Raw genomic sequence first — 27,401 nt, 5'->3', positions numbered from 1 at the left:
AGTGAATGCTTCTGTTCCTCACCTTCTTCTCACCATTAACAGTTGCATTTGCATTGCTGTTTCCAGCACTCCCTGTTACCTGTTGAAACTATAATCTCTTTGGGACAGGGATTTTCTTCCCTCTATGTGCCTTTAAACAATGCACTGCCCACTCAATCCATAATCTGAGTTGAGGCTTCCAGACAGTGCTGGTGCTTGTCTTTTGGAGGCAGCATCCAGTAGTGCCATTTTTCTGTGTGTGAGTATATTCTTGCACAGAATGTTTACACACTTGAATTTTACTTTGACTGTAAAAGTGGAAAGTAGGTATTTCTCTCATGACCATATGTGGAGCAGATGGTGGATTAAACACCAAGCAATTTATAGAGATTCACTGATTTGAGTAGATTTTTGTATGAAAATAGATGTTTGGAAAACACCTGTTCCTGACACTACAATAAAGACAGTCACAAATGTTTGTGGTGATGTGAAAGCAGCTTCCATTATGTAGCTGCTGCTGCTTTTCACAGTAAGAAGAAAGTAATGTCAGTGTGAGCAGTATGTCCCCTTTCACTATCTGCCACCGTTGAAGGTAGTCCTGGGACTGGGAGTCAAAGGTGCATAGCACCTTCCTGGGCTGGGCCTTTATCATGCAAAACAAACAAGGGGCCAGATGCAACTTTGTTCAAAGCATATGAAGTTCTGGTGCTGACTTAGACTGAAGAGCTCTATTGGTACCTAGGAAGCAAGTTGCTAAGTGAAGCATAAACATCATGTTGTGAATAAAGTCTTTGTTATTGTCATTTCCATTTTTATCCTTAGGACTCTTCTCTTTCTCTTTTAGGTTGGATTTATGCAACTCTAACACCTGTAGACTGCCTGGCCTTTGCAGGACATTTTCTACATAGTCTAAGTGTTGAAATGCAGATGAGGTAACCTGTCTTTAAAATCTAAAGTTAGGTAGAGGCTCAGTTTTTAATAAATTTGCCATCCTCTCTCCTATTAATGAGCCTGCATTTGTAGTAATGTTGATGTAGCTCTACTGGGCAATTTTGGAAAGTGTACCCACGTTTGTCCCCTTCAACCGTGTTCTCCTGTGCTGAGTAGTAACTCAGGCTGGTTTTACACCTATTGCATAGCGTGTGGAAGGATCTGTCAGGTGCTTGGATTGATGTGGCCAGGTCCTGAAGGAAGAACCATTAAAAACTGTCAGGAGTTTTACCCTAGAACATGCCATTTGCCTCCTGGATAAGCCCCCACCTGCTCAGCTGGGCTCTTTGCCCAGTATAAGACAATACAAGTAGTTCGTTACTGATACTGGACAAATAATACAATAAAACTATCTTACATCTCTATCACACTTTCTTTAGTGTTAATTTTACGTTTTGCTTCTGGTCTGATGCCAGAAAACATGGTATCAGCACAAAGAAAAGAAGCACTGCAAAATGAACCTCGGGCATTTCTGAGCAGTGCACAACCTAGCTGTGACCTGCTATGTTTCAGTTCATGTGGTTTTGTATTGCAGGGCATATGAAGTAGAAAGACGATTGAAAATTGTCAGTCTGACCCAGTTTCCAAACTTTGAAACTGCATGTTGGTATATGGGAAAGCATCTACTAGAGACATTCAAAGGTAAAACTGCATTTCTTTGCCTGCCTTAACTGCTTAGCTTTGGGGGCCTGAAGGTAGTTACTCTTAATTTCTGCTAATGTGCCACATAGAAGATGGACAGGTGGCCAAAATCAGTCTTGTTAGTATTTGAAAACTACTTCTAACATACCAGCAGAACATGCTGGTCTGGTCCAGCTCTCCTCTCCTTAATGTCCTGCCATCTCACTCTAGGAAGGACCTTAACTGTCCCTCTTACCTGTGCCTAAGGGAAGGCTTCATCTTCCTCATAAAATGTATTTAAGTTGCCTGACAGGCACTGAGAATTAAAGCAAAGTTTTCTGTGAAATTCAAAATCTTCCAAATCATATTCCTTCAGAGTTGATCCAGACATCCATGCATGTATGTTTTTTACAGGTTCGGGCTTGCTTTGCTCTTTGCCTCTATTTCTTTTACTACAGAATGTGTCTAGAGACACCCACCAGATACTTTTATAATGAGAAAAATGCATCTAATTAATAAACAAGGTGAGGGGTCTCTCTGAGTGTTGCCTGGAAGGGGCCCCCTTGTGACCAACTCTCAACAAAAACTGTAATGAGGGGAAAAGTTTAGGCAAGCTTGTACTCATGAGAAGTGAAACGCTTTGCCCAATATAACCTTTGTTCCCATGTATTGGTGCTTGCTTTTCCAGTCAGAATAGAAGAACCGCTGATGGTACCTTTTTATTCCCACAGCCCACATGTATGAACATGGAAACTAGCTTGAGTATGGGACCAAGAAAGGAACTGGAAGGACTGCCAGTGTAGACATAACTTACAGGAGCACAGTGTAGGAAGGTTGAGTTGGATTTATGACACAGTAAATATACTTCTTATTACCATCAAGTTATAATAGGGAATCATTTGTGGTGACCAACTTTCAAAGACTTAACTTTCACAGTTAAACTTTTTCAAATTAAAAACTTTATTTAAAACAACTTTAGCTATCCATGATGAATGGCATTGTTTTTTTCCTCTACTTAGGTTTGCATAAAGCTGGGCAACAACCTCCTGCTCATTTACTCCAAGGAGCAAAAATTCTCAATGGTGCTTTCAGGTCATGGACTAAAAAACAGGTAGGAGAAGAAGCCTGTTTTAATATTGTGTGTTTGTCAGTCGCTGGAACAGAGAGCATATGCTAGAACAAATAATATCTCCATAGCAAACCATCTAATTCTAAAATCCCAAAGAGAAGGGACTGGGAGAATGCAGAAGGAGGTCAATAGCTGGGATTTCGTAGTGCCACGTGAGGAGTCAGCAGAAAAAAAGGTACCACCAGAGTTTAAAAAAAGTAAATTCTGCGCAAGACCAAAAGGATACTGAATGAATGTTTTCCCTGACTCTGAGCATTTTCATGTGCCAAATCAATTAAGCAGAGGTTGTGTATGTGAGCGAGGCCTAGAATAACGCCTGCATTTTTGTGTGTACAAGGTGCCCAGTTCCTGCAAAACAACATGTTAATTGAGCCAGGAAACACGTATTGGTTGGAGAGAAGGCTTAAAGGGATTTGCAGCTTGAATTTCCTGCTGCAGTCATTTCAGAAGTGTCATTCTTGCTTGTGTTGCTCCTAAAGTTTTGGGGAATTAGCTGCAGGAGACAGGCCATTCAATCATAAAACGTGAACAGGGAAACTTCCAACATTTTAAGAAGGGGTGAGGAACTGCGTACACCATGTTGCATACACAGTTGGGTGGTTGTCCCAGATTTAAATGTAGTCAGGGACTTGGCTGCTCCCTACTGCAAAAAGACAGTGCTTGAGCCTAAATTCAGAATTGCTCCCTGGTTTCCTGTAGAAGGGCTGACTGGTGTAGAAGCTCTCTTCTCCATGTCACCCTGTTTATTTTTCCACTTGCCATGCAGATGAGAAGTAGTGAGTCAAAGGAAGCCAGAATGTGTTGGCATTTAGGTAAAGTTGAACTTTGAATATTATAGCATGACATGTGAATGCAAATGTTGTCCGTCCTGTCAGGGAGCTCCCAAACCGCTATGCTGACAAGGTACGTGCCTGTTATACTCACTGAAGACACCAGCCTGAGACAATCTCTCCTTGTAGATGTAGAAATTTCTCACAGAATCTCGTATAAGGGCGTGAGCAAAGTGATGTTACAGTTGTGAAAATGCAATAATATCTGAAAACGACTATTGACTTTGTCGTTCTCTCAGGACAACTATTTACAATAACATCAAAAAGGGGGAAAAAGTATATTTTTTCCTTATTTGGACTACTGATGTATTGATTTCGGTACGTAGGAAAACTATGGATCTGTCACATAATGAGGTTCTTTATATTTTTGTAAAAAACATGCACATAAACAGCAGTCTGGCTTTGTTGTGTTTTAGGCTTTAGCAGAGCATGAAGATGAACTACCAGAAAACTTCAAACCAGCACAACTTATCAAGGACCTTGCCAAAGAAATAAGATTAAGTGAGGTTTGTGCTCTTTTGATAATATTAACTATACTGTGGGTCCTTTTCCACTCTCTTCATTAAAAGAATTCATGTGAGGTTTTGCAGTAGGGGGACTGCTCAGGACTCTTGTCTGTGGCTGACTCACCACATGTTCTAGGCTCCTGTTTGCTTTCTCCTCAGCTTTATGCTGTGCCTGCCTGTCCTACATCCTTTCTCCTCCACCTTCTCCTAGCTGGACTGGCCACACTCCCCTCTCCATCATTTTTCTCTCTTTCACTTTAGCTACTCCATACCCCAAAATATGATAGAACTCAAAGAACGCTGTTGGGATCCCCATGATCGTGCTCCCTACACAGTATCTCCTTTTCCTTACGTTCATCAGTCTTGTCTATGACACTGTCTGATCGTGGGACTATTATTCAGTACACTGTCCCAATAGGAAGCCTTGCTCTTGGCTGGCTTCTAGGCAGAGTTACTGTAGCAAATGCGATAATAATTATAACGCACACACTCCCCCCAAACAGAAATCAACTCAAAAAAACCCAAAAAAGGAGGTTGCATGGAGGTGTTATCCGTTAAGTCTGGTATCATATTCCACTTAGTGGAGATGTGTGACAGTGCAAGGTGACAATAGCTAGTTCAGTTGTTTTAAGATGATGTTGTGTTACATTCCTCCAAAGACCTCAAAACGGAAATCTGTCTTTTCCTTTTACCCTCTTTGGTGTAGTATATAAGTTTTTTGATTGTCAGAATGGCAAGTTAAGCAGAAAATAATTTCTTTTCAATTAGTCAGACAGTGTTACTTTTAATTGGGCAGCTATTTTGCTGATTGGTTTTCCTGAGGGCATGAAACATGATTCTGCTGTGTTTATCACATCTGAATTAAACGGAAATGGTTTGTGCTCAAGCTGATAAGCATTTTAAACAAAAGACCATTCATTTTATAGATTTGTTTTTATGGGCAGTCCATTTAACAGTCCTACCTGATGATATAACCTGGTGAGGGTTACATTCCTTATGAAGCCACTGGAGTTTCTCCAGGCCAAACCTGTGCTTGAGCAATGTGGAGGTGGGAATTAGTGGTGAGCAGAGCATTACTGTGGCATGTGATGTGGTCTTCATTCCCTGTCCAGCCTGACCTGTGAATGCAGTTACCCCTTTATTGAAGGGGGGAACTTTGGGGTTTGTTTCACCAGGGAAGGGAGGGTGCAGGTGAATATCTAACATGAGACAGGTGGGTCTGAATGCCTTCCCATTTCGTGCTAAACTACAGAATGCTTCGAAGGCCAGCAAAGCAGACACGAGTGCCAACACAAATGCTGAGGAGATCTGTCCCGTGGAGAAGGAGGAGGCACCATCACCTGTCCAAGTGACACCTCCACCCCCACCTGTAGAAAAGCTCCCTAAAAAAAAGACTCCCAAAACTGTGAAAACCCCCAAACAACTCAAGCCATCCAAACCCCCCAAACCTCCCAAGCCACCCAAACCCCCTAAGCCTCCCAAAACACTGAAAGTCAAGGGAGAAGGAAAAAAGAAGGGAAAGAAGGCAAAAGAGAGTCCACCGCCAGCCATCCCAAATCTCGACTTGCTGGAGGCACACACGAAGGAGGCTTTGACAAAGATCGAGACGCCAAAGAAGGGGAAGGTGGGTCATATCTTAACTTCTCCCTGTTCTCTCGCCATAATGGGGATAAAATCACTCCTTAGGTCTCATGAAAAAAACAATTTAAGCAACACAGTGTGAAACCCTGTCTCCACTGAAGTAAATGAAGGCTTTGTATCTGCTAGCTTATTGCCCTTTTTTTACCTGACTGTTCAGTTTGATTTGACTGTTTGCTTGGTTATTCATTTGATATGGACCCTCCATGAAACCTATTGATTCAAGCCAAGTCTGGCAACCTACTGCCAACTGCCTGCCCAAACTGAGGTGAGATGAAAATAAAGACATTTTTTAATGCCTTTTTTTTCCTCTTGAACTATTTTATTCTTATTTCAAGTGTTACTAGCACTCGTGTGCATTTCCATTATCAGTTATCAAAAGATGAAGGAACTCATTTCTAAAGCATCTTATTTGCATGAGGTTTTGCTCTAGAATGAGTTATTGAAGAGAAAACAATAGTTTGCTTCCATTTTTGCCCATGTAGGAGAAGTTTCATTTTGATGACCTTTAATTCGACCTGAATTTTGCTGCTGTCTTCAGTAGGGGCCAGGATTTCACTGAGGCACTGACAGAGTAATGTATTGTACGCTTTGTTAAGAAGTATCCATAAGTCTTTTCTAAAATGCTTTTGAATTCCCTAGTAGTTTGTATGCAGTTTGCAAAGCCTGTCCATAGAGCAATAGGCAGGGAGATTTGCATGTTCTTACATGCTCTTGTATGTTGCTATATCAAGGAGAAATGCAGCTAGTCTTCTGCATTCTCTGAAGCAGCAATATTTAATTGAATCTCATATTTGGGTTCAAAAAGAATGAATCAGAAGAGGAGTTTTCAAAAATATATCATGTTATATTCCAGATTAAAAAATGTGGTTTTGTAACATGCCAGCACTCCATCCTCATAAAGAGTACATGCTGACTTTTTCCCCAGGCTGCAAAGAATGTTTTAAGTGTTCCCAATAAGGAAACTGCTAGTAAGCAGAATGAGGTGGAGAAATTTGAAGTTCGAGAGCAAAATAAAAGCAAAACAGAAGCCAAATGGAAATATAAGGTAATGTCTCCTGTTAAATTCTGCTGCCGATTCTGCCACATAGTGATAAGTCAAGGGTGGAGAAATGTTCGTAGGTCTACCTAAGCAGAGAGTATAAGGCACCAATTTTCAGTTCCCAAAGAAGAAATTTTGAGCAGAAAATAATCAAGTAATCACTGATAAAGGAGGAAGGGTGGATTCTTCAAAAGCATATGTTGAATTGTCCGTCTTCATCCTGATTTTTCAGTGAGATTTTTCAGTGCTGATCTTTAACATAGTCACACTACTTTAAGTCTGGAGTAGTTCCAGAGAAGTGATGGCGTAAAAGTAGAGTTAGTGAAATATGAATTATGCCACATGAATTAAAATCCAGGCCTGCCTTCCTGGAGGGCTAATGTAGGGTGAGTAAAATTCATTCATAGAATAATACATTTTTTTCTCCAGGTACCATTTAAAACAAGGTGACACTAGGCTTTCTCACAGAAATATCTGTCTGAATCTTGCCTGCTTTGTGAACTTGTAATGACAAAGGTGCAAACAGATTCCCCAAAATAAAAGTATATGCTTTTTCACATGGGGAAACTACTAAGAATCATGAATCATTAACATTAGAGACATCTAAATTTTTTGTGTTAAAAAAAGTCACTGTTATGTGATTAGATCAATATGTACCAGTACAATTTAGGAAAGTATTAAGGAGATGCTTAAAAAATAATTAAAGGTTTCCATTGCACTGAATGACTTTGATATTATTAAATTCATAATTCAAGTTCTTGATATTATTAAATTCATAATTCAAGCTCTTCTGAAGGTGTGAAAGAAGCAAATGGAGCCTAGGAATAAAATGCAGTTGTATTTGTGAGGTTACAGGCACTGTGCTAGATTCCCTCCTTAGCCACGCAGGCATGGTGCTGCTGAGCAGTGTCCTTAGCCTGTGCTCTGATTCACAAAATGTGTGTTTAGTATTTTACCTCAGTCTGTACCATTTTAAGAGAGTAATATTTAAATTTGGCATCATGTTTATGGTGGGCACTGTTTAAACTGGTGCTGAAGTGCTTCTGAATGGGGACAAGTCCCTGAAATAAACCCCATGTTAGTCTATGGAAGAGTGTGATTCTCTATTACTTACTACATCTGGGGGAATGTCTTTTTCTCTGCATATAGATCAATGTATTCTCTGAGGTTGCCTAGGATTCTGAAATATCAAGAAGTCATTTAACTGATTTTATTGTTTTGTTTTGGGTCTTTTGCCTTTCAGAACAGTAAACCTGATTCACTTCTAAAAATGGAAGAGGAACACAAATCAGAAAAGACGCCTTTATCAGGAAATAAGGACAACAAATTTACATTCTCTTTCTCTAATAAGAAGTTGCTTGGGTAAGTAAAAAAATATGACAATACACATCAACTAAAAAAGCAGATTAAAAAGTCATTATTTATAGGTTTTTTGTACACAAAGGTGAAAATCTGCCTTTCTCATCAATGTAGAAAATACACTGATGGAAAAAGTTCTTCACTGTAGAATTTATTTTACCTAGAATCCAGTTTCATTTGCCATAACAGCAAAGGCCTATCTTTGAGGCTGGTAGTTTGCTTGAGAATAGTGTCTTCAGTATTCAGGCAATGTCTCATGTTTTGGCACTTCAGGTTCTTACTAGTTAAGTTATATTAAGTGGTTTTGGGGCAGATCCTATTCAGGGTACATTTTTAAGAAACCATTAAATGAACTCTGCCAACCCAAATTCCATGCTGCATTATGCATATCATGATATGCATTGAGACAGCTTTAAATAATATAGTCCTTATTTGAAACCAGCCAAGGCTACTCTAGTCAGCATCATATTTTGAGATATAAATTAGGTTCAGAAAAGTGCTTGCAAAATTATTTGTATTGCTGTGGCACCTCTGGAAGTATTCAAGTTGACTTGAGATTTCTGCGTAAGGATACTCGTTGTCTTCCTCTCTGTCAATTCACAAAGTGTTTTCCAGTCAGAGTGTTGTTACTGATTTGTAATTTTTTTTTCAGTTCAAAGGGAGTGAAAACTCAGCTGAATACTAGTGTGTTTGGGTCACTGCAGAATTTTAAAGAAGACAAAGCAAAACCTGTACGAGATGAATATGAATACGTGTCAGATGATGGTGAACTAAAAATTGATGAGTTTCCAATCAGAAGAAAGAAAAACACTACAAAAAGAGAACTACCTTGTAAGAATGTTTCCTATTTTGTCTGTATCTGCATGACAAAGCTTAGGTGTTGATTGTCCAAAACTAGTCTTTAAAATCTATGGGATTTATTATAAAGAAAGCCATGTCTTCACTGTCAGTCAAATATAAGTGAATTAGGAATGCTATTTTTTGAAGGGGCAAGAACCATGACTTTGTTTTTCTTTTTTTTAAATTCAGTTTTATCAGATAAAAAAGACACTCTGCAGCACACTCCTGTTAAGAAGCCAAAGGTGGAGTCGGTATCATACAAGGTATGGTTACTATTGTACCTATCCCAAGCAAGCACCCCTTGTATGTCTCTAACAGTACGTGGGGCAGTACCGTGATGGCAGTAGCGAAGCCTTCGGACAGGCTGTTGTCACATCCTCTCCTTCGTTCTGCAGTCACAGCCTGCCCAGAATAGGTAGCATTCAGACATAGCCAGGACTAGCAAAATTGGGTACAGTGGCTTGAACTGCTTGTACATGATCAGGCCTGATGGGAAGCTTGTTAACACAGGACTGTAGATGACTGTAGGTGTTTGGCCCTAAAAACTAAGGAATCCTTTTCATCGTGGTTTGGCTCAGGGATATTCAAGAGCAAGTGCAGACCTCCTTGCCTGAGTAAGGCAAGTAGTTGACATCTGGAGACCGGTGCAGAGAACAGGAAAAAGCATGCTGGTATCTCCCTGTGCAGAAGCTTACGGCAGGAGGCCAGTTCCTGGAGAGAACACTGACTGGCAGTCTAAGCAATAAGGGCTGGGACTTTAGAGGCCTGAAAGAAGGGCAGGAATGGGGAAAAAAGTTGTTCTGTTATACTCTAGACTACAGTGCATAGAGATACCAGCCCCAGAAAGATAGTTAGATGCAGGTAGCTTCCTTCGGTGGCCTCAGATGCCGCTGTTTATAGGTGTCTATCCCAGTCCTCTGTCAGATCTTCCTGTTCTCTTGCCGTAGGGGTGGCAGAAGTGGGTCTGTCCCTGTGTCTGAATTGGCTGTGTTATTAGTCTTGCAAGATACAGACCTGTGCCCTGATGCACATCTGGGCTGACAGAGGTGTGGCCACACATTCACGTCTTTTGCTACGTGGTCATGGCCTCAAGAACAGGAGCAAGGGCTGAGGAGACAACACAGCACCTGGAAGCCCCACTGTTAGAGTGGTTTGATGCCATCTGCAGGATCAGATCTCAAAGCCGGTTCTCCAGGGTTTGAAGAGGAAAGAAAAACCCACCATGCCTACAGGCTGCAAGGAAACTGTTTTTTCGCTGTGTACCTGGTTATGTTTGTTGCTATTTTTTTTCTTTAATGAAAGCAAATTACGAATGCTAGCCCGGTATCTTTGGAGGAGCAGCAGGCTACAGAAATTTTTGTGCTGTTCTTGTTGACTAACTCGGTGAGTTTGCACTTTTTTGAGCCTTTTACTTGTATTTGCAGAGCGATGACTCGTCAGATGAAGATTTGCTTCACATTGACACAGAGGCAAAGCCAGGACGCAATTCCAAAGTAAAGAAAGAGAGTGGAAGTTCAGCAGGAATTCTTGATCTTTTGCAGGCAAGCAAGGAAGTTGGAGGTTTAGAGTATAACACCAACAGGTATGCACCAAGGGATGTTTTTTCCTCTTGCCTGTAAACAAAAATTGCTGTTTTGTGGTTGTGTGCGTCTGAGTGAGAGAATAAATTTTGCAGCTCAGTAACTACTTTTTCTCCAGTAAGCAAATTCTTCCTTGATCCTGTGATCTGGAGGGAGAGGTGGGAAAGCATGTGGGAAAGATTTTGGTGGTATAATTTAAACAAATAGACGCATTTCACATCTGTAAATGCTGAACATCCATTTTAGCAATAATACTATAATAGATGAATCATTCAAAAGGAAGAGAGAGCTCAGTGAATGCAGCTTGAGGGCATGAATAATGTTTTTTAATGTAGTAATAATGTAATAAAGTAATCTAAATGACCAGCATTCCTTCCATAAGGTATTGTAAGGTGTCGCGCAGTTGCCCGAATGTCAAATGTTTGAAAGGAGAAAATAGGAAATGATCTACCCTCCCTCACACCCCTGGTCATCATTCTTCTCCCCACCAAAACACATCACTTGGAAAAAAACAAACTGTTTCATGGGTACTTCTATCCCTAAAATGGAAGTGCTTGCCTGGTGTGCTTCATATGGGACCACCACAGGTGGACATTGAAGTCGATACTGGATGTTTTGGAATAAGGTTAATAAGGTACAGCACTCAATCTTTTAGTAATCCAGTGAGCAGTGAAAAGTAATGCAAAATTGGAAAATATAGTTCCTAGACTCAAACCCTGCAGTTCAGGACTGTTTGGAACAAGGGTTTTGTTTGGACCCGTCTCAAAACAAATGTATGGGTTCACTACCTCCACTCTTTACAGGCCAAGTCTTAAACTACTGATAGAGAATTAGGTAATAGAAGCATGTGTGTCATTTTGAAAGAAGTTAATGGGATTCTCCACATGTGGAAATGTCTTGCTTAACTCAAACCTTAGGAACAAATCCCTGGGAAGGGGTTTTGGGAATGTCAGCTGAGTTTATGGCTTCCATGCACAGAATGGCACTGCGGACACATTCCATCTTATGCCCTGTGCTCCCTAGTAGTCTGCTGGTTAAGTAGATCTTTGCTGCTGCAGTCTTAACTGAATGATTTGTCCCCTGTCTGTAGAAAACCAGAGATATTCACCTAAACACTTTCCACTGCTCCACAGGGACCACAGCCTTGGCACTTTTGGAAGCTGTGGGCTGTTGGTAAATTGCTGGCACAAGTTTCTAGCCTCTAAATGTGCCTGTTACGCAAACAAAGGAATTATCCTCTGAAAGGTGAGAATGACAGGCTAGATGGTGATGTGGGAAATGATGTGAAACGTACGGTAAGGCTGTTCTTGTTTGGCATTTTAATAAGCCAGTTCCACCTCTGCTCTGCCTTCATTTGAAAACCACCTTCACCGGGCAGGCAGGACATGTTGGTTCTCCAGGCTGGCGTTTGAAGCAGCATTTACCTGACTGGTGATTCATGTAGCAGGTGTTGCATGGAAGCAAGAGATGCGTTGCACCACTTTATATGTGCAAAGCAGCAAAACCAATCTGGTTTGAGTAGTAAAGCCAGTTACCATATTCAGTGGTTGCTGGGGTACCCCAAGAGCATCTTTCTCTAGGTCTGCCTTGGCTGTAAAAAGCCACAGAACCTGTGGAAGAAGTAGAATAGCTGTAGGGGTGGTCTGAGAGTTGAGATCAGACTGGACAGAGAGTGGTGCTGTCCTTCTCACCTGTGCTGTGCCTTTGCTGGGTGTTGGGTGTGTGTGACCCAGGAAAAGTGCAACTTGCAAATTTGAAAGGACCTGTTAAAGTGGAATTAGAAGGTTCTCTCAGAGAGGGAGATATTATCTAAACCTGGGAAAGGTTGGAAGTTAAAAGCCATAACTGAGAATTCCAAAAGATACGCCCCATGGTCAAAAAGGAACATACGGAATAAGTTACCAAGGGAAACCATAACAGCAAATTTTACCAGTGAGTTTAAAAAAAAAAAAAAAGATAGCTTTTTTGTTGTTGAGAGAGAAGATGGAATTTTTTAAGGTTGCAGTGAGGTGACAGAGCTACAGACAAATCTGAAGGAGGGAGTGTTGTGGAACCAGAAACATCTGGTTCTCAATTTATTAGGCAACTGTCTCTTTCACAGCTTAGATGTTTGCAAGAGATTAAAGCATATATATACTGGCTTCATGCAGAGTCCATCAGTTGTGAAGTACCAGGCAGCTCTGTGAAAGACAGTCTTGTCTTTGTGCATCAACATTTAGAGTATTACTTGTTGCAGCACAGTGACTCTGTGTGGAACAGAGGTGTGCATGTGAGTCTCCTGTAAGAGTTCTCTTTTCATTCCTAATTGGGGTGAAAAAGCCAATGATTTTAAAATAGTAACATAGTCACTACATATCCTTAGAAGGCTTATCTTGACAAGGCCGCTATGTCTAGGGAAGAGATCTAATCTCAGTTTAGTCATCCAATGGTTTTCCTCCATTGCTGCCTTCCCCCTAGCAAGGAGTGCTAGTTTTAGACTGGGTCTTAGGAAGGATTTCTTTGCAGAAGGGGTTGTTGGGCGTTGGAATGGGCTGCCCAGGGCAGGGGGGGAGTCCCCATCCCTGGAGGGGTTGAAGAGTCGGGTTGACCCAGCGCTAAGGGATCTGGTGGAGTTGGGAATGGTCGGAGTGAGGTTCATGGTTGGACTGGAGGAGCTTCAAGGGCTTTTCCAACCCAGATGATTCTGGGATTCTGTGAGTGGTTGATCAAAACAGCCGACCACCTCCTGTGATTGCAGAGAGTATGGGGAAAGGTACCGATGTGTCTGCAGCTCCCAGGAAATAGAATATTTTTTGTTGTCTGAGCTCAGGTGGGTCAGTGGTTATAGATTTTCCTGATCTCTTGAGATTTGGCCCCAACTCTGTACCTGCTCTTCAAAAGAAGTAATCGCGTTGGCACTTGTTGTCTATTTGACCATTCCTGTGAATTGCTTTTCCATCCTGTGTTGTGGTGCATCATGGAACTAATGTTTATGTCAAATTTGTGCTTACATTTTGGCGGGTAATTAGACATGTCAGCAGGTAGTTAGGTGTATCTAACTCTGGGAATAAAGTTGCCAGTGTAGTATGGTAGTTTGGTATATTTGGTATATTGAAGTTTGGTATAAAATTAGAAAAATTATCAAGCATTGTAAGAAATAAAAGAAATCTGCCTTGGCCATTTTTACACTACTAACCATTCCATGTATGACATGGTTTGCTGCCTGCTTAGGATGTGCGGAAATGCAGAGGGTAAGCAGAAAAAACAGGTTCAAGAAACGGCCCTCAAAGATTCTCTTCCTTGCTTGGGAGGTGTCTTTTGCTGTCTGCAATGAGTTCAAACTGCCACTCAGTAATGGAGTAGGACTCAGGCCTTTCATTTTTATTCCCTTCAGCCTGGGCTGTGTACCTAGTGTATTTGAAGACTTTGTGGTTTCTGAAATCAAAGTCACAAACGCAGTCACGTAACTAAACTCTGCATAAATTACTACACTGTTTGTGGCAGTTCAGTGGGAATGTGTCATATCAATTTTGGCTCTTGTATAAACAATTAGGCTTTGGCAGTGTGTGTTGCAGCTTGATTGAAAAAAGCTCCCGATAAATGAAATTACTATGTTTCACTTCATAATTATGCTAGGCTTTTTAAATGGCCATAACGTGCTTTTTTTAAAAAATGGAAGAAACATGATATGCAAACATACTGTGTCGCAACATAATGCCAATGTGGTCATGTCTGACTCTCAGGAACAATTTCCATCTTTCTCTACTTGTAAGGCAGATAAGGGGTAGGCATATGTATGTATTTATACATATACAAATATATATATATATATATATATGTAAGTTCTGGATACTCCACATAGCTGTAGTGCAGGTAGGTCTCTGTGGAATCTCCTTTGCTTACACGGTGGTCTGTGCACATGAGAGCCAGCTCTCAAGTGGGAAGCATGGAGCCCTGTCAGACCAGTGGTGGAGCTGCTGAACCCCAGCAGTAACTTAAAAAGCAGGTCAGGGCTTTTTGTGACAATAACCTTATCTGAATTGTGTGAAACTTTATTCTGTAAAATATTGGACTGTCATTTGCAGCTGACCAAACCAAATGCCCTGCTGACATTACTTAGATTACTCTGAAGAGCTGCATCTCCCGTACTTGTGTCAGTGGTAGGGAGATGGGGAGAGATAACAAGAGAAGTCCTGCAGAAAGGCTACTGTAAATGTGGAAACAGTCTGAAAGAATGGAATATGGAAAAAAGCTTGAAGGGACTAGTAGTCATGTGATCTTGAACTGAGCAAAATTATTTGTTGTTTCCAGGTCTGATTCAAAAATGTAAGGAAATACTGGTTTTGTACTTGAAATTATTTGAGTTCCATAGTTTTATACAACCATGACTTCTCCAAAGTATTGATAAGTCATTACTGTCTTGACTCCACTCCTTCTTTGTGGTTCATTTGTATTTGACCACAGGTAGGACAAGGGGAAGTGCAGAAATGACAGGGAAATACTATCACAAAGAGAGGATGGTGATTTATTGCCTCCCCTTACATGCACAACTGTTTTTCAGTGGTTCTTATTTGAAGTATTCCAGAGGAACAGCAGTTGGAAGCAGTTGCTTCTTTTCCACAGGAAGGGACCTCAGGAAGTCACCTAGTGCAGCCGCCTGCTCACAGCACAGCCAGCTGCAAAGTTTGACCTGGTTGTTCAGGGCATTGCCCTGATTTTTAAATATATTGAGGGATGGGAATTCTGCAGCCTTTCTGTGTGAGCTGCTTGGCCATCCTCAGTATGGACCTTTTCTTTGTGTGTCGAGCTGGGATTTCCCCTGCTGCAGCTTGTGACCACTGCCTTTCATCCTATTGCTGTGCACCACTGAGAAGGGTCTGACTCTGTCTTCTCTGTAACCCCATGAAATAGTTCTTGTTTCAGGCTAGTTCTTATTTACATTTAGAAAATGCTTAGTGGTTCCTGTGACTTTCCTTTGCCCTTACCTATTTTTCCCCTAACCTTAAGATGAGACTGGGCGATAGTTATTCAGAGGCAAGGTGAGACATTGGTGAGCTTACTGTGTCTCATCTCCCCCTTGCCCTTCGGTGCCTTCAGCCATCTGTGTAGGCAGCAAGGAGAATGGGGAAGAAGCCACCTCTCAATGAGTAATATTCTGCTGAAATTAATAAATTCAATTTCTAAATACGAGGATACGCGTGAAAGGCTTGGTAATTGCCTACAAAAAGAAGGAGATGACCTGCCTTGAGATGTTAAACCCTCAGAGAGAGATGGAAGTAGCAGAATTGGTCGTGAAAAGTGAGGCACCAGTTCCCTGCATGATACCCTCTCCTAGCTTCAGGGTGTTGGGATCATTCCTGTGCCCAGACAGTGCAGGGGCCACACTCAACTAAGGAGGTAAAACCTTCGTCTGTTGGTGCTGAGCTGTGTGTATTCTTGTCACGATCACGGCTGTTTGCCTATTGCCACCCGCTCTGGAGCATGCTGTCAGGGAAAGGATGCTCTTGTCAAATCTTGACGGGTAATGCAGGCAATGTGAAAGCCCCAAAAACGTAGCCTGAAGGGCTGCTTTATGCTCTTCCCTGATGAAGATACTGCTAGCAATGGCAAGCTGTTCTGGGACACTGAGACGCCAAGGCTTAAACCCAACAAACAGCTGCAGAGACCACTGCAGGGCGCAAGGCCGTCCATGCCATGCAGACCAATGTCATCTTCCTCAGGTTCCCACTGTGATGAGTTGCCCTTCCCTGCTCCTCATCACATTGTCCTGACCAGGGTCAGCCCTGGGGGAGATTTTATTTGGGATGAGTTTTAACAGCAAATTTTCCCTTCCTTTATGGTGCTTCTCTTTGTTAATAGTGTGAAAACGTGCTGCCGGTTTCAACTCTGGGAGCAGCAGCAGGAAGGCAGTTGGTGGTGCCCATGCCCGTGGCTCCTCAGCACGCCTGTGAGCCCAGGCTGCTCGGGGCGGGTGCAGGCTGGCCCGCCAGGCTCCGTACCAGCTCGGCGGTGGGAGCTGGGCCTGACGTACCTTGGACTCGTCCTCCGCAGCCCAGCCCTGTGGGTCATTCAGGCGGCCACCATGCTGCTTTGGCCATGCCTTTCTGGCCGTCTGAGTGGTTCTTTTGCCTGTGGACCACGCAGCGTCTGCCCCAAGGTTTACCGCATGCTGCTGGGTGTTGCAGGGGAAGCTGGCAGTTTCCAGTGAGGACATCTTTCAGTTCCTGCACTATACACAGCTGAAAATCACCAGATGCTTGCTAGGCAGCAAATGGTTATTGCAGGAAACTAATCTCTCAATCATGTGTCCTTGTCTTTACAAGAGTAAAAGGAAACAATAAAACCCCAAAAAAGGAGGCCATGCAAAATGCTGGAGTGGAGCCCATGCAGAAGGCACAAACTGCTACCGGTCAGTTTGTTAAAGTGTCCTTTTCTTGATTCATCCACAACGTAATTTTTTAGCTTGAGGAGAGCAAAGCTGCTGGGATTTGCAGAGCAGTGGCAGGGTCTGTGCTATCACCAAGTGCCACCTCACTGTGTTTGAAGGACCCTTGCCAGATGGCTGCCGAGAAGGGAGCCAGGGGTAGAAGCACTCTGGCTGCTTTGCTCCTGCTCTAGTGCACATTTTAAATGTTTTTTAAGTCATAGTTGTAACTCACAGATAGTTTACTTCCGTGGGTTTTTTTAAATCATTGCTGAAGCTACAGAAAGGGGATATGGCCTTCCAGAGTTTAAAAATTGCTTCCTGATTCTTCTTGATTTTTTTTTTTTTGGTTTAGAAAGCTGAAATACTTCTGATGGAAGTACTCGCAAGCACATGCCCTAATGAGAAACACTTTGCCCTGTGTGCAGCTCTGTCTTTTTGAGACATTTCTCCCACCCATTCAGGTTGCGGTTTGACTCTCAGAACCACAATTTATTTGTTGAAGCATGTGTTGCTTAAGGCAGTTCCTCCCTCATTTGCCCATTTAGTGGTCAGTGTTTGATGGTCTGTTTGCAGTGTTTTGAGGGTCCGGTGTTTGCAAAAACAGTTGGGGGGAAAAATGGAAAGAAAATATGTTAATTTTTTATAGATGGTGCAAAATACGCCTTTGACAGGGAGAAAGCTGAGGCATCTGGCATGATAATGAGGGGATTAAAATGTCTCTTTCCTAAATACGTTTTTCGATATTCAACTATTCGTTGAGTTGCTAGCTGCTAACGCCAGTCTTAGCTCATTTTCAGGATTATTTATAAATGCAATTAGTGTCCGAAATTCCCATTATGTCTTGTACATTAACTCTATCTGGAGTTCTGTAATGGTTTAAAGTCGATTAAATTAAGATCAAGTAAGAGAAAGTGCTGCTAATTTGCTTGGCAAATGCTGTAGGTTAGTGGCTTCTATTGCATAACTTACCACAGCAAGTTTTTTTGCATTTCAGTATTTGCCCAAACTCCAAAGTTCTGGAAATATTTGATGATGTGTTCTGCCTGTTGCAGAATTAATGGATGGTGTTCTCTGACAAGATTATCGTTCTTCTATGTCCTTCTATGTTGTGGGAGCGTGCTTTCCCACCTCACTAAGCATACATGCCAGTCAGTATTTACACATTGTTTGACTTCAGCCTACTCTGCAGGAATGTATTGCTTTCTGTAGTAGATGTGCCGTGCCTGTTGACAACTGGCAATAAAATACCAAAAAGCAAGTTTAATGAAAGCAAGGTTTCCACCCATCCTGCAGTCCACCCATTCAGTCTGTATCTCTCCAGCATCTCTCATAATCAATCCATCCCACATCCACATCAGAAAACCCTCCCAATGCACTGCAGAAATCTCTTGCATTTCTTGTGCCCTACCATGTTGCTCTTCCAGCAGATCCTGGAGAGGTGACAGCCCCCAGTGTGAACTGTGACCCGTGGTCATGAGCTTCCTTCCAGTTGTTCAAATTCTTCCTCCACTTGCTTGGCAGCATGTAGCAGGAGCCCACCAGGACATTCCCCTCTAGGGCTGACCCCTAAGCCCCCGGAGTCGCTAGTAGAGGCACTGTGTTGTTGGGAATGCTGTTACAGGCTTTGGAAAGTTACCTGAGCCCTGTCCTCACCCACCAGCGACAGCACAGCCCCCCGCAGGGAGCTGCCCACGTGGGGCACAGCCTCCTGGCTGCCGGGGCAGCAACCCCAAATCTCACATGCTGTGTGTGATATTGCTGTGAGCATAAAAATAACTGGTGTCACTTGTGGCATGCCCAGCTGCTCGAAGGGCAGTAATCAGGAAATCTCCTCTAGCAGTACTGCGCAGTGAAAGGAGTCAACTGTTTGTGAGGGGTTTGTGTTTTTCTGGAATTGCTAATAGCTCTTTCATTTCTCAATGTTTCCCCGCAGTCAGCCACCTGCCTCACCCAGCACGCAAGAAGCAATCCAGGGCATGCTGTCGATGGCAAACCTCCAGTCGTCAGAGTCCTGCCTCCAGACATCGTGGGGTACCAATCAGGCGAAGAATAACTCCATCTCCACACAAAACTCTAAAAAAACAGGTGGTGGCAGCAACAAAAATGCTGGCAAGCGGTTGCTAAAGAAAAGCACAAAGAACAGTATTGACATCGAAGATTACGATGAAGATCAGGACCACTTAGATGCCTGTTTTAAAGATTCAGATTACGGTAAATACAAAGGAAGCTGTCTGAGTGAGTGTGTGCCTGGGTGTGCATGTACATATTTGTGCATGTTTGCAATATCCCCCATGTTTCTCATGATACGCTTGCTCACTTTCTGTCACGTTGAAACCGACTGGGTATTTTGGAAAGTGCAAATAGCAAGAGTTCTGCACGGCAAAATTAAGCAAACACTGTATGATAGGTAGACTGACTACAGAGCCACCCAGGGAGACTGTATTTGAGGCATGTCACAATCAAAAGATCTTAAGGAGCATGGAAGCCCACTGAAAGTGCAGCTGTCAGCCAAGACACAGGAAACTATCCCGGAAATGTGTGTCAGGTACTGGTACTTGTGACAGAAATGTCCTTGTCTGCACAATAGCAATAAAATAGCTAAGGTGAGTGAGAAGTTGAATTTGTACTGGGAAAAGGGATCCAATGGTATGTTGAGTGTTGGCAGAGAATGCAAGCATCTCAAGCAGAAATGGGCACAAAGCCAGTTTGCACCAGTTATATCAGTTCTGCCATAATAATCAGCAGAAGCATTTTTGAGTGTAAGAAATGAGGAAATGAAGAAAAGTGTTAATGTGAAGACTGATAGGGACTGGAAAGCCTGAAGTCCCAAAGAGGGCAGGAAGCTGGTAGATGTTTATGCTCTGTAACAGGAGAGTCTATGTGTGTGTTTAAGTCTGCCTGGCAAGCATGGCCATCAGAAATCATTTGTTATGGTTGGAAAAGTGGTGTCTGACTTTTCACAGTATTAACAGAGATGCCAAGGCAAAATGGGGATGCTGTGACACGTTGCAGAAGGCTGCCCAGCCATTTAGAGTACGCTGCATGCGCTGGGATGCAGTTGTAGTGCTGGTGGAAGGTGCTTTGGGAAAGGGCAGCTCCAAGAAGCTGTTGGACAGGGCTGTGGTTTACAGACAGATGCTGTGCATGAACAAGACTCTGCTCTACTGAGGGGTGGATTTGCTTATTATTTGTCTGTGCTGCCAGTGAATGGAGAGTCTTTGTTGTGAGCAGGCTTGGTTTCCAGAGGCTCTGTTAGTGCCACATCTGATCAGCAGACTTCTAGTGTCAGTGGCCAAATGCCACAGTAATGCCAAAATCACCAGTGATGTAACAAATGGCAACTGGCAAGAAAATCAAACGCATGTGAAAAAAAAAAAATGCAGAAACTTCATAGTACAGGCTGGGACAAAGTTTAGACAGATAGGTTGGTGTTTATCTCAGAGGCCTGTGAAGGGTCCTAGGGTAGAATGGTTCATGTTCATCTTCTGGATACTCACGCTGTCTCATTTGTCTCTGCCTAACTGTATGGGAGTCATACAGGCCAGGAAGGTGTGGTGCTGAATGAACTGGTTGGCTGACATGTCCTCAGTACCAGTCTATGTTGAGATAAGGGAACCTGCTCATGTCTCTTCTAGCTGTGCTGCTGCTCCACAGACAAGAGGAAGACATTTTTCCTGTCTGAGAAGTTTCACTGTGTATCCTAAAAGTACCTGGTCTCAGTTTAGTGACAGCAGCTCCAAGTGTAGTGTGTAGACGGGAGCAGGAGAAAGTCCCCTGACTTGCTGCTGTGTCACCACTCCGTGGTACCCTGGGGGACCTTGCTGTTCTAGCTGTGATGCCTGTAGTCACCACACCTGTACAGAGCAAGTGGGCCTCTGTGCAGGGTAAAGCTGTTTCCTACACTGAAACCATTGCCTTTGTTTCCTGCTGTAGTTTACCCTTCTCTCGAATCAGATGAAGATAATCCTGTATTCAAATCCCGATCAAAGAAAAGGAAAAGTTCAGATGATGCCCCTTACAGTCCAACGGGTAAGTCCATATGGTCCATGCTGCCCAGACTCAGGCTAAATCATGCAGGTCCCTAAAGAACCAGCGATTTTTCAAAGAATGTGGAAATTGTAAGACCAGAACTAGCGATTTCTTTATCATGTGAAGGATTAATCCTTTCCAGCACAGTGGGAGGTGGTATCATGCGCTGGGACTCATGCTGAGCAGTGCTAGCCTTCCTCCGTCAATCAGTTGGCAGGAAAAAGTAATTTCTTGGTGTGTTGTTCGTTTATTTTTCTTCACACTCTTGGTGATGGAACAATTGGTGGCCACCTTAGCAGCGGTGTAACAGTGAAACCCCAGACAGCTGAGTTGCCGTGCCTTTTAGGTGTTGACTGTGTAAAGAGTAATGAGAGAGTGTGGGAATAGTCTCCCACAGGTTCAGCCAAAGCTGCTGGCCTGGAAGGGTGTTTTTGTTGTGGCTCACCAGAGGCAGTGACAGGCCAGAGGGTCCTTAGACACCTTTGCTGTGGCCCACTAACAGGGGAGTCTCCTCGGCTTGCTCTGTGTGTGACAAGCAGCCCATGTCTCATCAGCCTGTGGCACTGCATGTCCACCCCCAGCTGATGGGGCGGTAAACACTGTCCATTTGGAAGTGATGCTGGAGTCGCTTGTATCTGTAGTGTAGGCAGAACCCTTCCGTGGCTTTGGCTTCAGGCAGCTGCAACTGCCAGTGAAATTGCTCAGCTGTGCTACATCTTTATTGGTAGCTTCTCCCCAGGCCGCTGTGACTGGCGGTGGTTGGCACCTCCTGCCTTTGCATGCGTCCTGGGGAAGGATGAGGCAGAGGCTGCAGCATCCCTGGCCCTCCCTGCTCAGGAAGGCAGAGCCTCACTGCCCAGCCTGTGGTTATGCTGCTCACATGGGCACATTCTGCACGGTTCACCTGCATCTGCTTTCCTTGTAGCACGAGTTGGCCCCTCGGTGCCTCGTCAAGACAGACCGGTGCGAGAGGGCACAAGAGTCGCCTCCATTGAAACTGGACTCGCCGCTGCTGCCGCAAAGTTGTCACAACAGGTGAGGTTGCTTGAGAAGTAGTAGCTGTCAGGAAGTGAAAGCCCTCTCCCCCAGCAGCAGAGTCATGCCCGAATAGCAGTGCAGTGCCAGTCCTCCTCAGTGTTTATTCATGCCAGTGCCACAGGGCTCAACAGTCTAAGGGAAATAAATGGGATGAAAGTCCAATAGTCACAACATATCTGACAACGCCGCAGCGCAGAGCAGGCGATGTATTGGAAGTGTAGAGAAGTGTGAGCATAGCTACCAGGCTAAGGTAGGAGGAGGCTGCCCGAAAGGAGTGTGCATGAACCACGTATTTGAGAGTCTGACGGGTGTGATTGCCTTGTCTGTGGAAATCAGCTGCTGGGAAGTGTAAGGATTTGCTTCTAAAGATCTGGTGAACTGTGGGTAACTATGGGTCAGTTCAGTGAAGATACGGAGGCACTTTGGATGTTGATAAGAGTCTGGTCTCTGAAGAGGTCAGAGAGATGCAAAGCACCTAACACACATAGCCCCACAAATGTGACACCGTGAGGCGCAAAGCTGACAAGGTCTGCTGGAACAAGGCTGGTGACACACCTTGGCAAGTTGCTGGAGGTGCAGGTTTTGGTGGCATTGGGCTTCTGTTGAGCAGAAGAGCTCTAAGAATGGTAGCAGGGTTTCATCAAGAAGTGGACTGAAGGTAGGCAAGGGAAACAGGATGGTGGCAGAGCACTGTTCTCATGGTATGTGTGTATGTATGTGTGCAGTTACAGGTCGAGAGTTAATGTGTGTGTCCTAGCAGGAGGCAGTCTGTGAATCAATGGGATGTTTAATATCATCCATGCTATTGTGAAAGTGTATGAAGATACCTGAAGATAGGAGGTGCCAGTTTTTGTGGAACATCGAAAGATTTGTTCATGCAAAACTACGCTGCTCTCCCAAGGCAGGGTCATTTTGGTCCTGGCTGGCTCCCATTCACCGCAGGGTATGCAGAGTAACAAACAAGGAGGCTCTGCACAAAGCACATACATAGATGCAAGAAAGGCAAATGTGTGAGTGCAGCAGGGAGAGCTGTGAGAGAGATGGTATCGGAACAGACCCCCAGCAGTTTGTACATGGCAAACCTCATGGGGTTTCGTTGTATCAGGACCCTAAGCAACGCCGCTGGCCCTTGCCATACCTAAGGGTCTTCTGGGGATTAATCTGAGCTTCATGTTTGTCATTTTAAAGGAGGAACAAAAAGGCAAGAAGAAAAAAAATACCAAAAAGAAGCTGTCAACCAACAACGCGAACAAACCGGCTCAGGAAGGCAGCTCACCAGAGCCGAAGCTGGAGTCACATGCCAGCAGCCTCACAGATCACGAGTACACCGCAGGGGCCAGCACCTTTGGGGTCGCCCAGCCTAACAGGGGATCGCAGCCGATGGCACCCGGTGTTTTCCTCACACAGAGGAGACCCTCATCATCCTCGCAGAACAATGCCTCCGCCAAAGGTACCAGGAAACGCCTGGGGTTATGGTGTAGGACCGGGAAAGGGTGAACCGGTCACATAATCCGTGCCTTTTGCAGGGCCCTCACGTGTTGTGTCTGCCGTGGGTATGTAGAAGTGCTGTGGCAGGTCAGATCTGGTCAGAGAGAGGGCCCGCGGCCTTGCCTGTCCTGGCACTGTGGGTCCAAGCATGCATTTTGCTGCTGGGCTGTTTGTTGCAGGGTGTGAGGCATCCCATGCTAGAAAGTACTCCTGAGCCTGCCTGAGGCTCCTGAGGAACACCTGGTGGTCACATCACAGCCCAGCCTGTCTGGTGAAGCCTTGTCTGGGGGAAGATGCATCCATGAAGGCTGTTCTGCCCAGGGCTAGCTCAGGCACTGCTGTGGTTGGGTGGTGGTTGTATACCTGTGCTGACTTGTACGTAAGAACATGCTACCCAGTGGGTGTAGAGCAGTGCAATTCTGCAAACCTGTCTTGAGAGTTGCCCCAAGGGAGCAGAGGAATATCAAACCTTGGGAGTAACACAGCTACACAACCAAAGCCAAGAGAGAGGAAGAGGCCGCTTGTTGTCTGCCATAGGGAAAGCGTTAGAAAGCTGAGGCTGTCCTGGAGTCTGGGCTAGAACCTCCTATTCTCTGCTTGAACTTTGCTTCGAAAGCGTGACAGAGGCAGGTGTGTGGGAGAGGCACCGTGTAGTGTGAAGACTAAGTGGGAATTTCTGGAATTTCTCCCACTGGGAGAGACCCTGATATAAAAAGCAGGGCAACATGGCAGATGTTTCCTGAGTTGCCCTATATTTGAGTGAAGCAAATTAGAGGTAGTGCATGGTGTCCTGGCAAAGAGTAAAACGTCAGAGCAGCTTGAATGGGCCATACAAGAGGACATGCATAGCCCGTGGTAGGTGCTAGGGTCCTGCCAGGAGCTGGTCATACCTGTGCCTGTCTGCAGAACCGGAGTGGAATGAACGTATTTGCCTGGAATTGCATCTTTGTGGTGAAATGGTGGCATTAGTGAAGTAGGTCCAAGCCAGTGGAAGATGTGATGGGAAGAGGAGTCCTGAATGGAGCTGAACCCCAGCCTGGCCAGTGAGCTGGGTGACCCAGTCAGGGCATTGTGAAGGCAGCCTGTGTAGGCATGTGGATCACACCTTGCCCATGGTATAGCTCAGTCCTCAAAGGAGGGAAGGAGCCATGTCCCAAGAAAGTGAGTGGCTGACCTCACAGGGAGCAGAGCACTTTCAGGGCCTCCTGTGCAGGGTCTTGGGACAGCTGGGGCACCAAGGGGACTTCAGGGCATCTCTGCATGGAGCACAGGAGAGTCCTGAGCCTGGAGGCTACCAGACTGGGCATCACTAGGAATGAAGGAACTTTGAAGGAGATGGTGGGATGAAGCAGAATTAGGGAACTCTAGGACCTCCTCAGGGAAGGTCTCTCAGTCTTAAAGAGTGAGGCGAAAGGATGAGGCATGAGGGAACTTCCCATGGAAGGTGTCACCCACACTGTCGTGGTCTTTAAGGCTGGGACACTTAATGCAGGTGGCAAAAGTGGAGAGGAGCGAAGCCTCTGCAGGTGGTGCACACGAGTGCACCCATGGCAGCATGATGGGAAGAGAAGATGCTGCGTGGCTTTGTGTTGTTCCTGGCAGTCCCGGGTGCCTTGGTGACCCGGGGAGTTCCTGGCCATAACGTGGTAGCTGGCGAGCGGTGGGGCAGCTGCACCAGTCCCGGGGCCAGTACACAGGGAGCACAGACCTCACTGAACCACGCAGCTCAGCAGCAGGGGCTTGGTCTCGTGGTGGTAGTGTCCTCTCGTCGGTATGGGGACAGGGAATGTTGTCCACTTTGGGCGTGTTGTAGTGCCGTGGACCTAGCCTGACTCTGTAGGAAGTGTGTGTGTGTGTGTGTGTGTGTGAGTGTCTGTGTGTGCATCTTTTTAGTGTCCTGCTGGCAAGGCTGGAGGCAGGTGGTCTCTCTAGTGCTAGGGGGAGAGAGGGCAAGGAGAAATGTGGAGCTGCGATGGTACGTGCGTTGGTCTCAGGGCGGTGGGCAGGGGACCGGGCGTCCCTGGGGCAGTGCTGGGCCAGGACTCATGGTGGCACGTGAGCTCAGCATCCCTGTGCCGCAGGTTGCCCTTGGAGGATGGCAGAGAGGTGCCCGGAGCTCCCGGGAGCGAAGGCGGGCGCGGCAGTAGCCTGCCGGGTGCCAGGAGCTGCGGGGTGCTGGTGTGCGCGTGCAGGCTCTCCCGGGAGCAGCGGGACGGGCTCCGGGGGGGCTGGGCTGGGAGAGGGGGCACCCATGAGCCGTGAGCCAGGGCGGGCGAGGGCAGGGGGCAGCGGGGCTGGCGCTGCGGAGGCAGGAGGAGCCCCAGCAGAGGGGATGAGACGAGCGGGGTGTGCCCCGAGGGGCCCCCTGGGCGTGGGGGCGCCGTGAGCCCCGGCCGTGCTGTGCTCCCCGCCGAGCCCTGCCCGGGGGCCGCGGGAGGGTCCCCGCACCGGAGGGTTGGGGGGGCAGGGCCGGCCCGGGGGGGCCCCGGGGGAAGGGAGCGGCCGGTGCGGGGCCGTTGCGGTGGGGCGGGGCGGGGCGGGCGCTCACCCCGCTCCCCGCTCTCCTTCCAGGGAAGCGCACGAAGAAGGGGATGGCCACGGCCAAGCAGCGGCTCGGCAAGATCCTGAAGATCCACCGGAACGGGAAGCTGCTGCTCTAGCGGCCGGGCCGGCGGGCAGCCCGGGGCCGCTGCCGCGTCCTCTGGGCCACCACCACAAGAACCCCTTTAACTTTCAGCGGTCGGAGTGTACAGAATCCTGCTATAAATATTTTTTAATATAGATGTCCTTTCTCAGAGTGCTGAGAGTGACTAGCCGCAAAAAGTTAATACTAATCCCGGCCGCGGAGGAGCGCGCCGGGCCCCCCCCCCGCCCCGGTCCCGGCCCTCGGGCGCAGCGGCAGCGGGGGGGCAGCGCGGGGCGGCCCGGGCGGGGCAGCGCTGCCGGGCGGAGCGGGCCGGGGCCGCGGGACCGGCTGGGGCCGGTGGGGCCGGTGGGGCGGGGCGGGGGCCGTGGGGCGGCGGCGGCCGCCGGGCTGAGGCGTTGGGCTGGGAGGCGTTGGGCGCGTTTCTCAGGCAACCCCCTGCCGCCCTGTGTAGCTGCGTTTCCCGAGGCATCCTTTTCCTAGAATGTAGCTTGTACATAGCTTTTGGAATAACCACCACCGGTTTTTTATAAGGGGAAAGTCTCTCCGGGGCGCCGCCCGCCGGTACCAGCTCTTTGCGTAACTTCTTGTACGAGGAGGGAGACAGTTATTTTACTAGCACCTTGTGGAGTGTTTCCGTGTTTTGTGACGATGTAATTTATTAATGTTTGTAGCTTTTTATATTTGTACATTTCTTATGGGCTTTGTTTATATACACACATTACCGGGGCGCGGCGCCCGCGGGGAACCAGAGCCACCCGCGGCCGTGGGCGAGGGCCACGAGGGCCGCGCCGGCCTGGGCGTCACGCCGGCTTTTTTTATTATGATTATTATTATTAGTATTATTATTTTTTCGCGACATGTACATTTCTAACAAAGTTTATCGTGGCTATCTATCTATGACGGTGTTTTATTTACCGATTCATATCAAATGCTCTTGTATCGAGTTCACAAAATCTACGTAAACCTAGAGCAAAGTTTAAAAGAAGAAAAAAAGGAAAAAAAAAAAAAGAAAGCAAAGTAAACTATTTCAGGTTTTGTACACAACTGCCTGGGCCTGGCCTTTTTGTGGGGTCGGCGAGGGGCAGTGCGTGGGCTCGGTGGGGGAGCAGAGGCAGCCGTGGGGTCCCTCCGAGCGGGCAGGAGGAGCGGGCAGGGACCCCCACAGGGAGCGGAGGGCAGGCAGCCCAGCACGGTGCTCTGCCCTCTTCCCGCTCCCTCAGCAGGAGCAGGCAGGTGGGGGGCTCCGCTGCCCGTCGGCAAGCACACCACGGCGTGCTGA

General features: G+C 45.9%; 1 protein-coding gene across 4 annotated transcripts in view; it reads left to right on the top strand.

Moving 5' to 3' along the window:
• Positions 1-27,166, top strand: part of PHF2 (PHD finger protein 2) — an 85,476-nt gene extending 58,310 nt beyond the window's left edge. For 2 of the 4 annotated variants that reach the window (XM_074879815.1, XM_074879818.1), the window contains 15 exons: positions 824-911; positions 1,505-1,611; positions 2,610-2,701; positions 3,966-4,055; positions 5,308-5,679; positions 6,622-6,741; positions 7,979-8,097; positions 8,747-8,925; positions 9,124-9,197; positions 10,359-10,516; positions 18,854-19,131; positions 20,854-20,949; positions 21,875-21,984; positions 23,176-23,437; positions 26,047-27,166. In XM_074879815.1, coding sequence (XP_074735916.1) covers positions 824-911; positions 1,505-1,611; positions 2,610-2,701; positions 3,966-4,055; positions 5,308-5,679; positions 6,622-6,741; positions 7,979-8,097; positions 8,747-8,925; positions 9,124-9,197; positions 10,359-10,516; positions 18,854-19,131; positions 20,854-20,949; positions 21,875-21,984; positions 23,176-23,437; positions 26,047-26,135 — 2,234 coding nt within the window. In that variant the 3' untranslated portion in view covers positions 26,136-27,166. The remainder of the gene's footprint in view (positions 1-823; positions 912-1,504; positions 1,612-2,609; positions 2,702-3,965; positions 4,056-5,307; positions 5,680-6,621; positions 6,742-7,978; positions 8,098-8,746; positions 8,926-9,123; positions 9,198-10,358; positions 10,517-18,853; positions 19,132-20,853; positions 20,950-21,874; positions 21,985-23,175; positions 23,438-26,046) is intronic. The other 2 variants (XM_074879817.1, XM_074879816.1) reach the window with 2 other exon arrangements.
• Positions 27,167-27,401: the final 235 nt, after the last annotated feature.

This window comes from Strix uralensis, chromosome 10 (assembly GCF_047716275.1).
Source record: "Strix uralensis isolate ZFMK-TIS-50842 chromosome 10, bStrUra1, whole genome shotgun sequence".
In the NCBI taxonomy this organism is placed as follows: domain Eukaryota; kingdom Metazoa; phylum Chordata; class Aves; order Strigiformes; family Strigidae; genus Strix; species Strix uralensis.
Note: the sequence above shows the minus strand (reverse complement) of the source record. Positions and strands in the feature narration are given on the sequence as shown.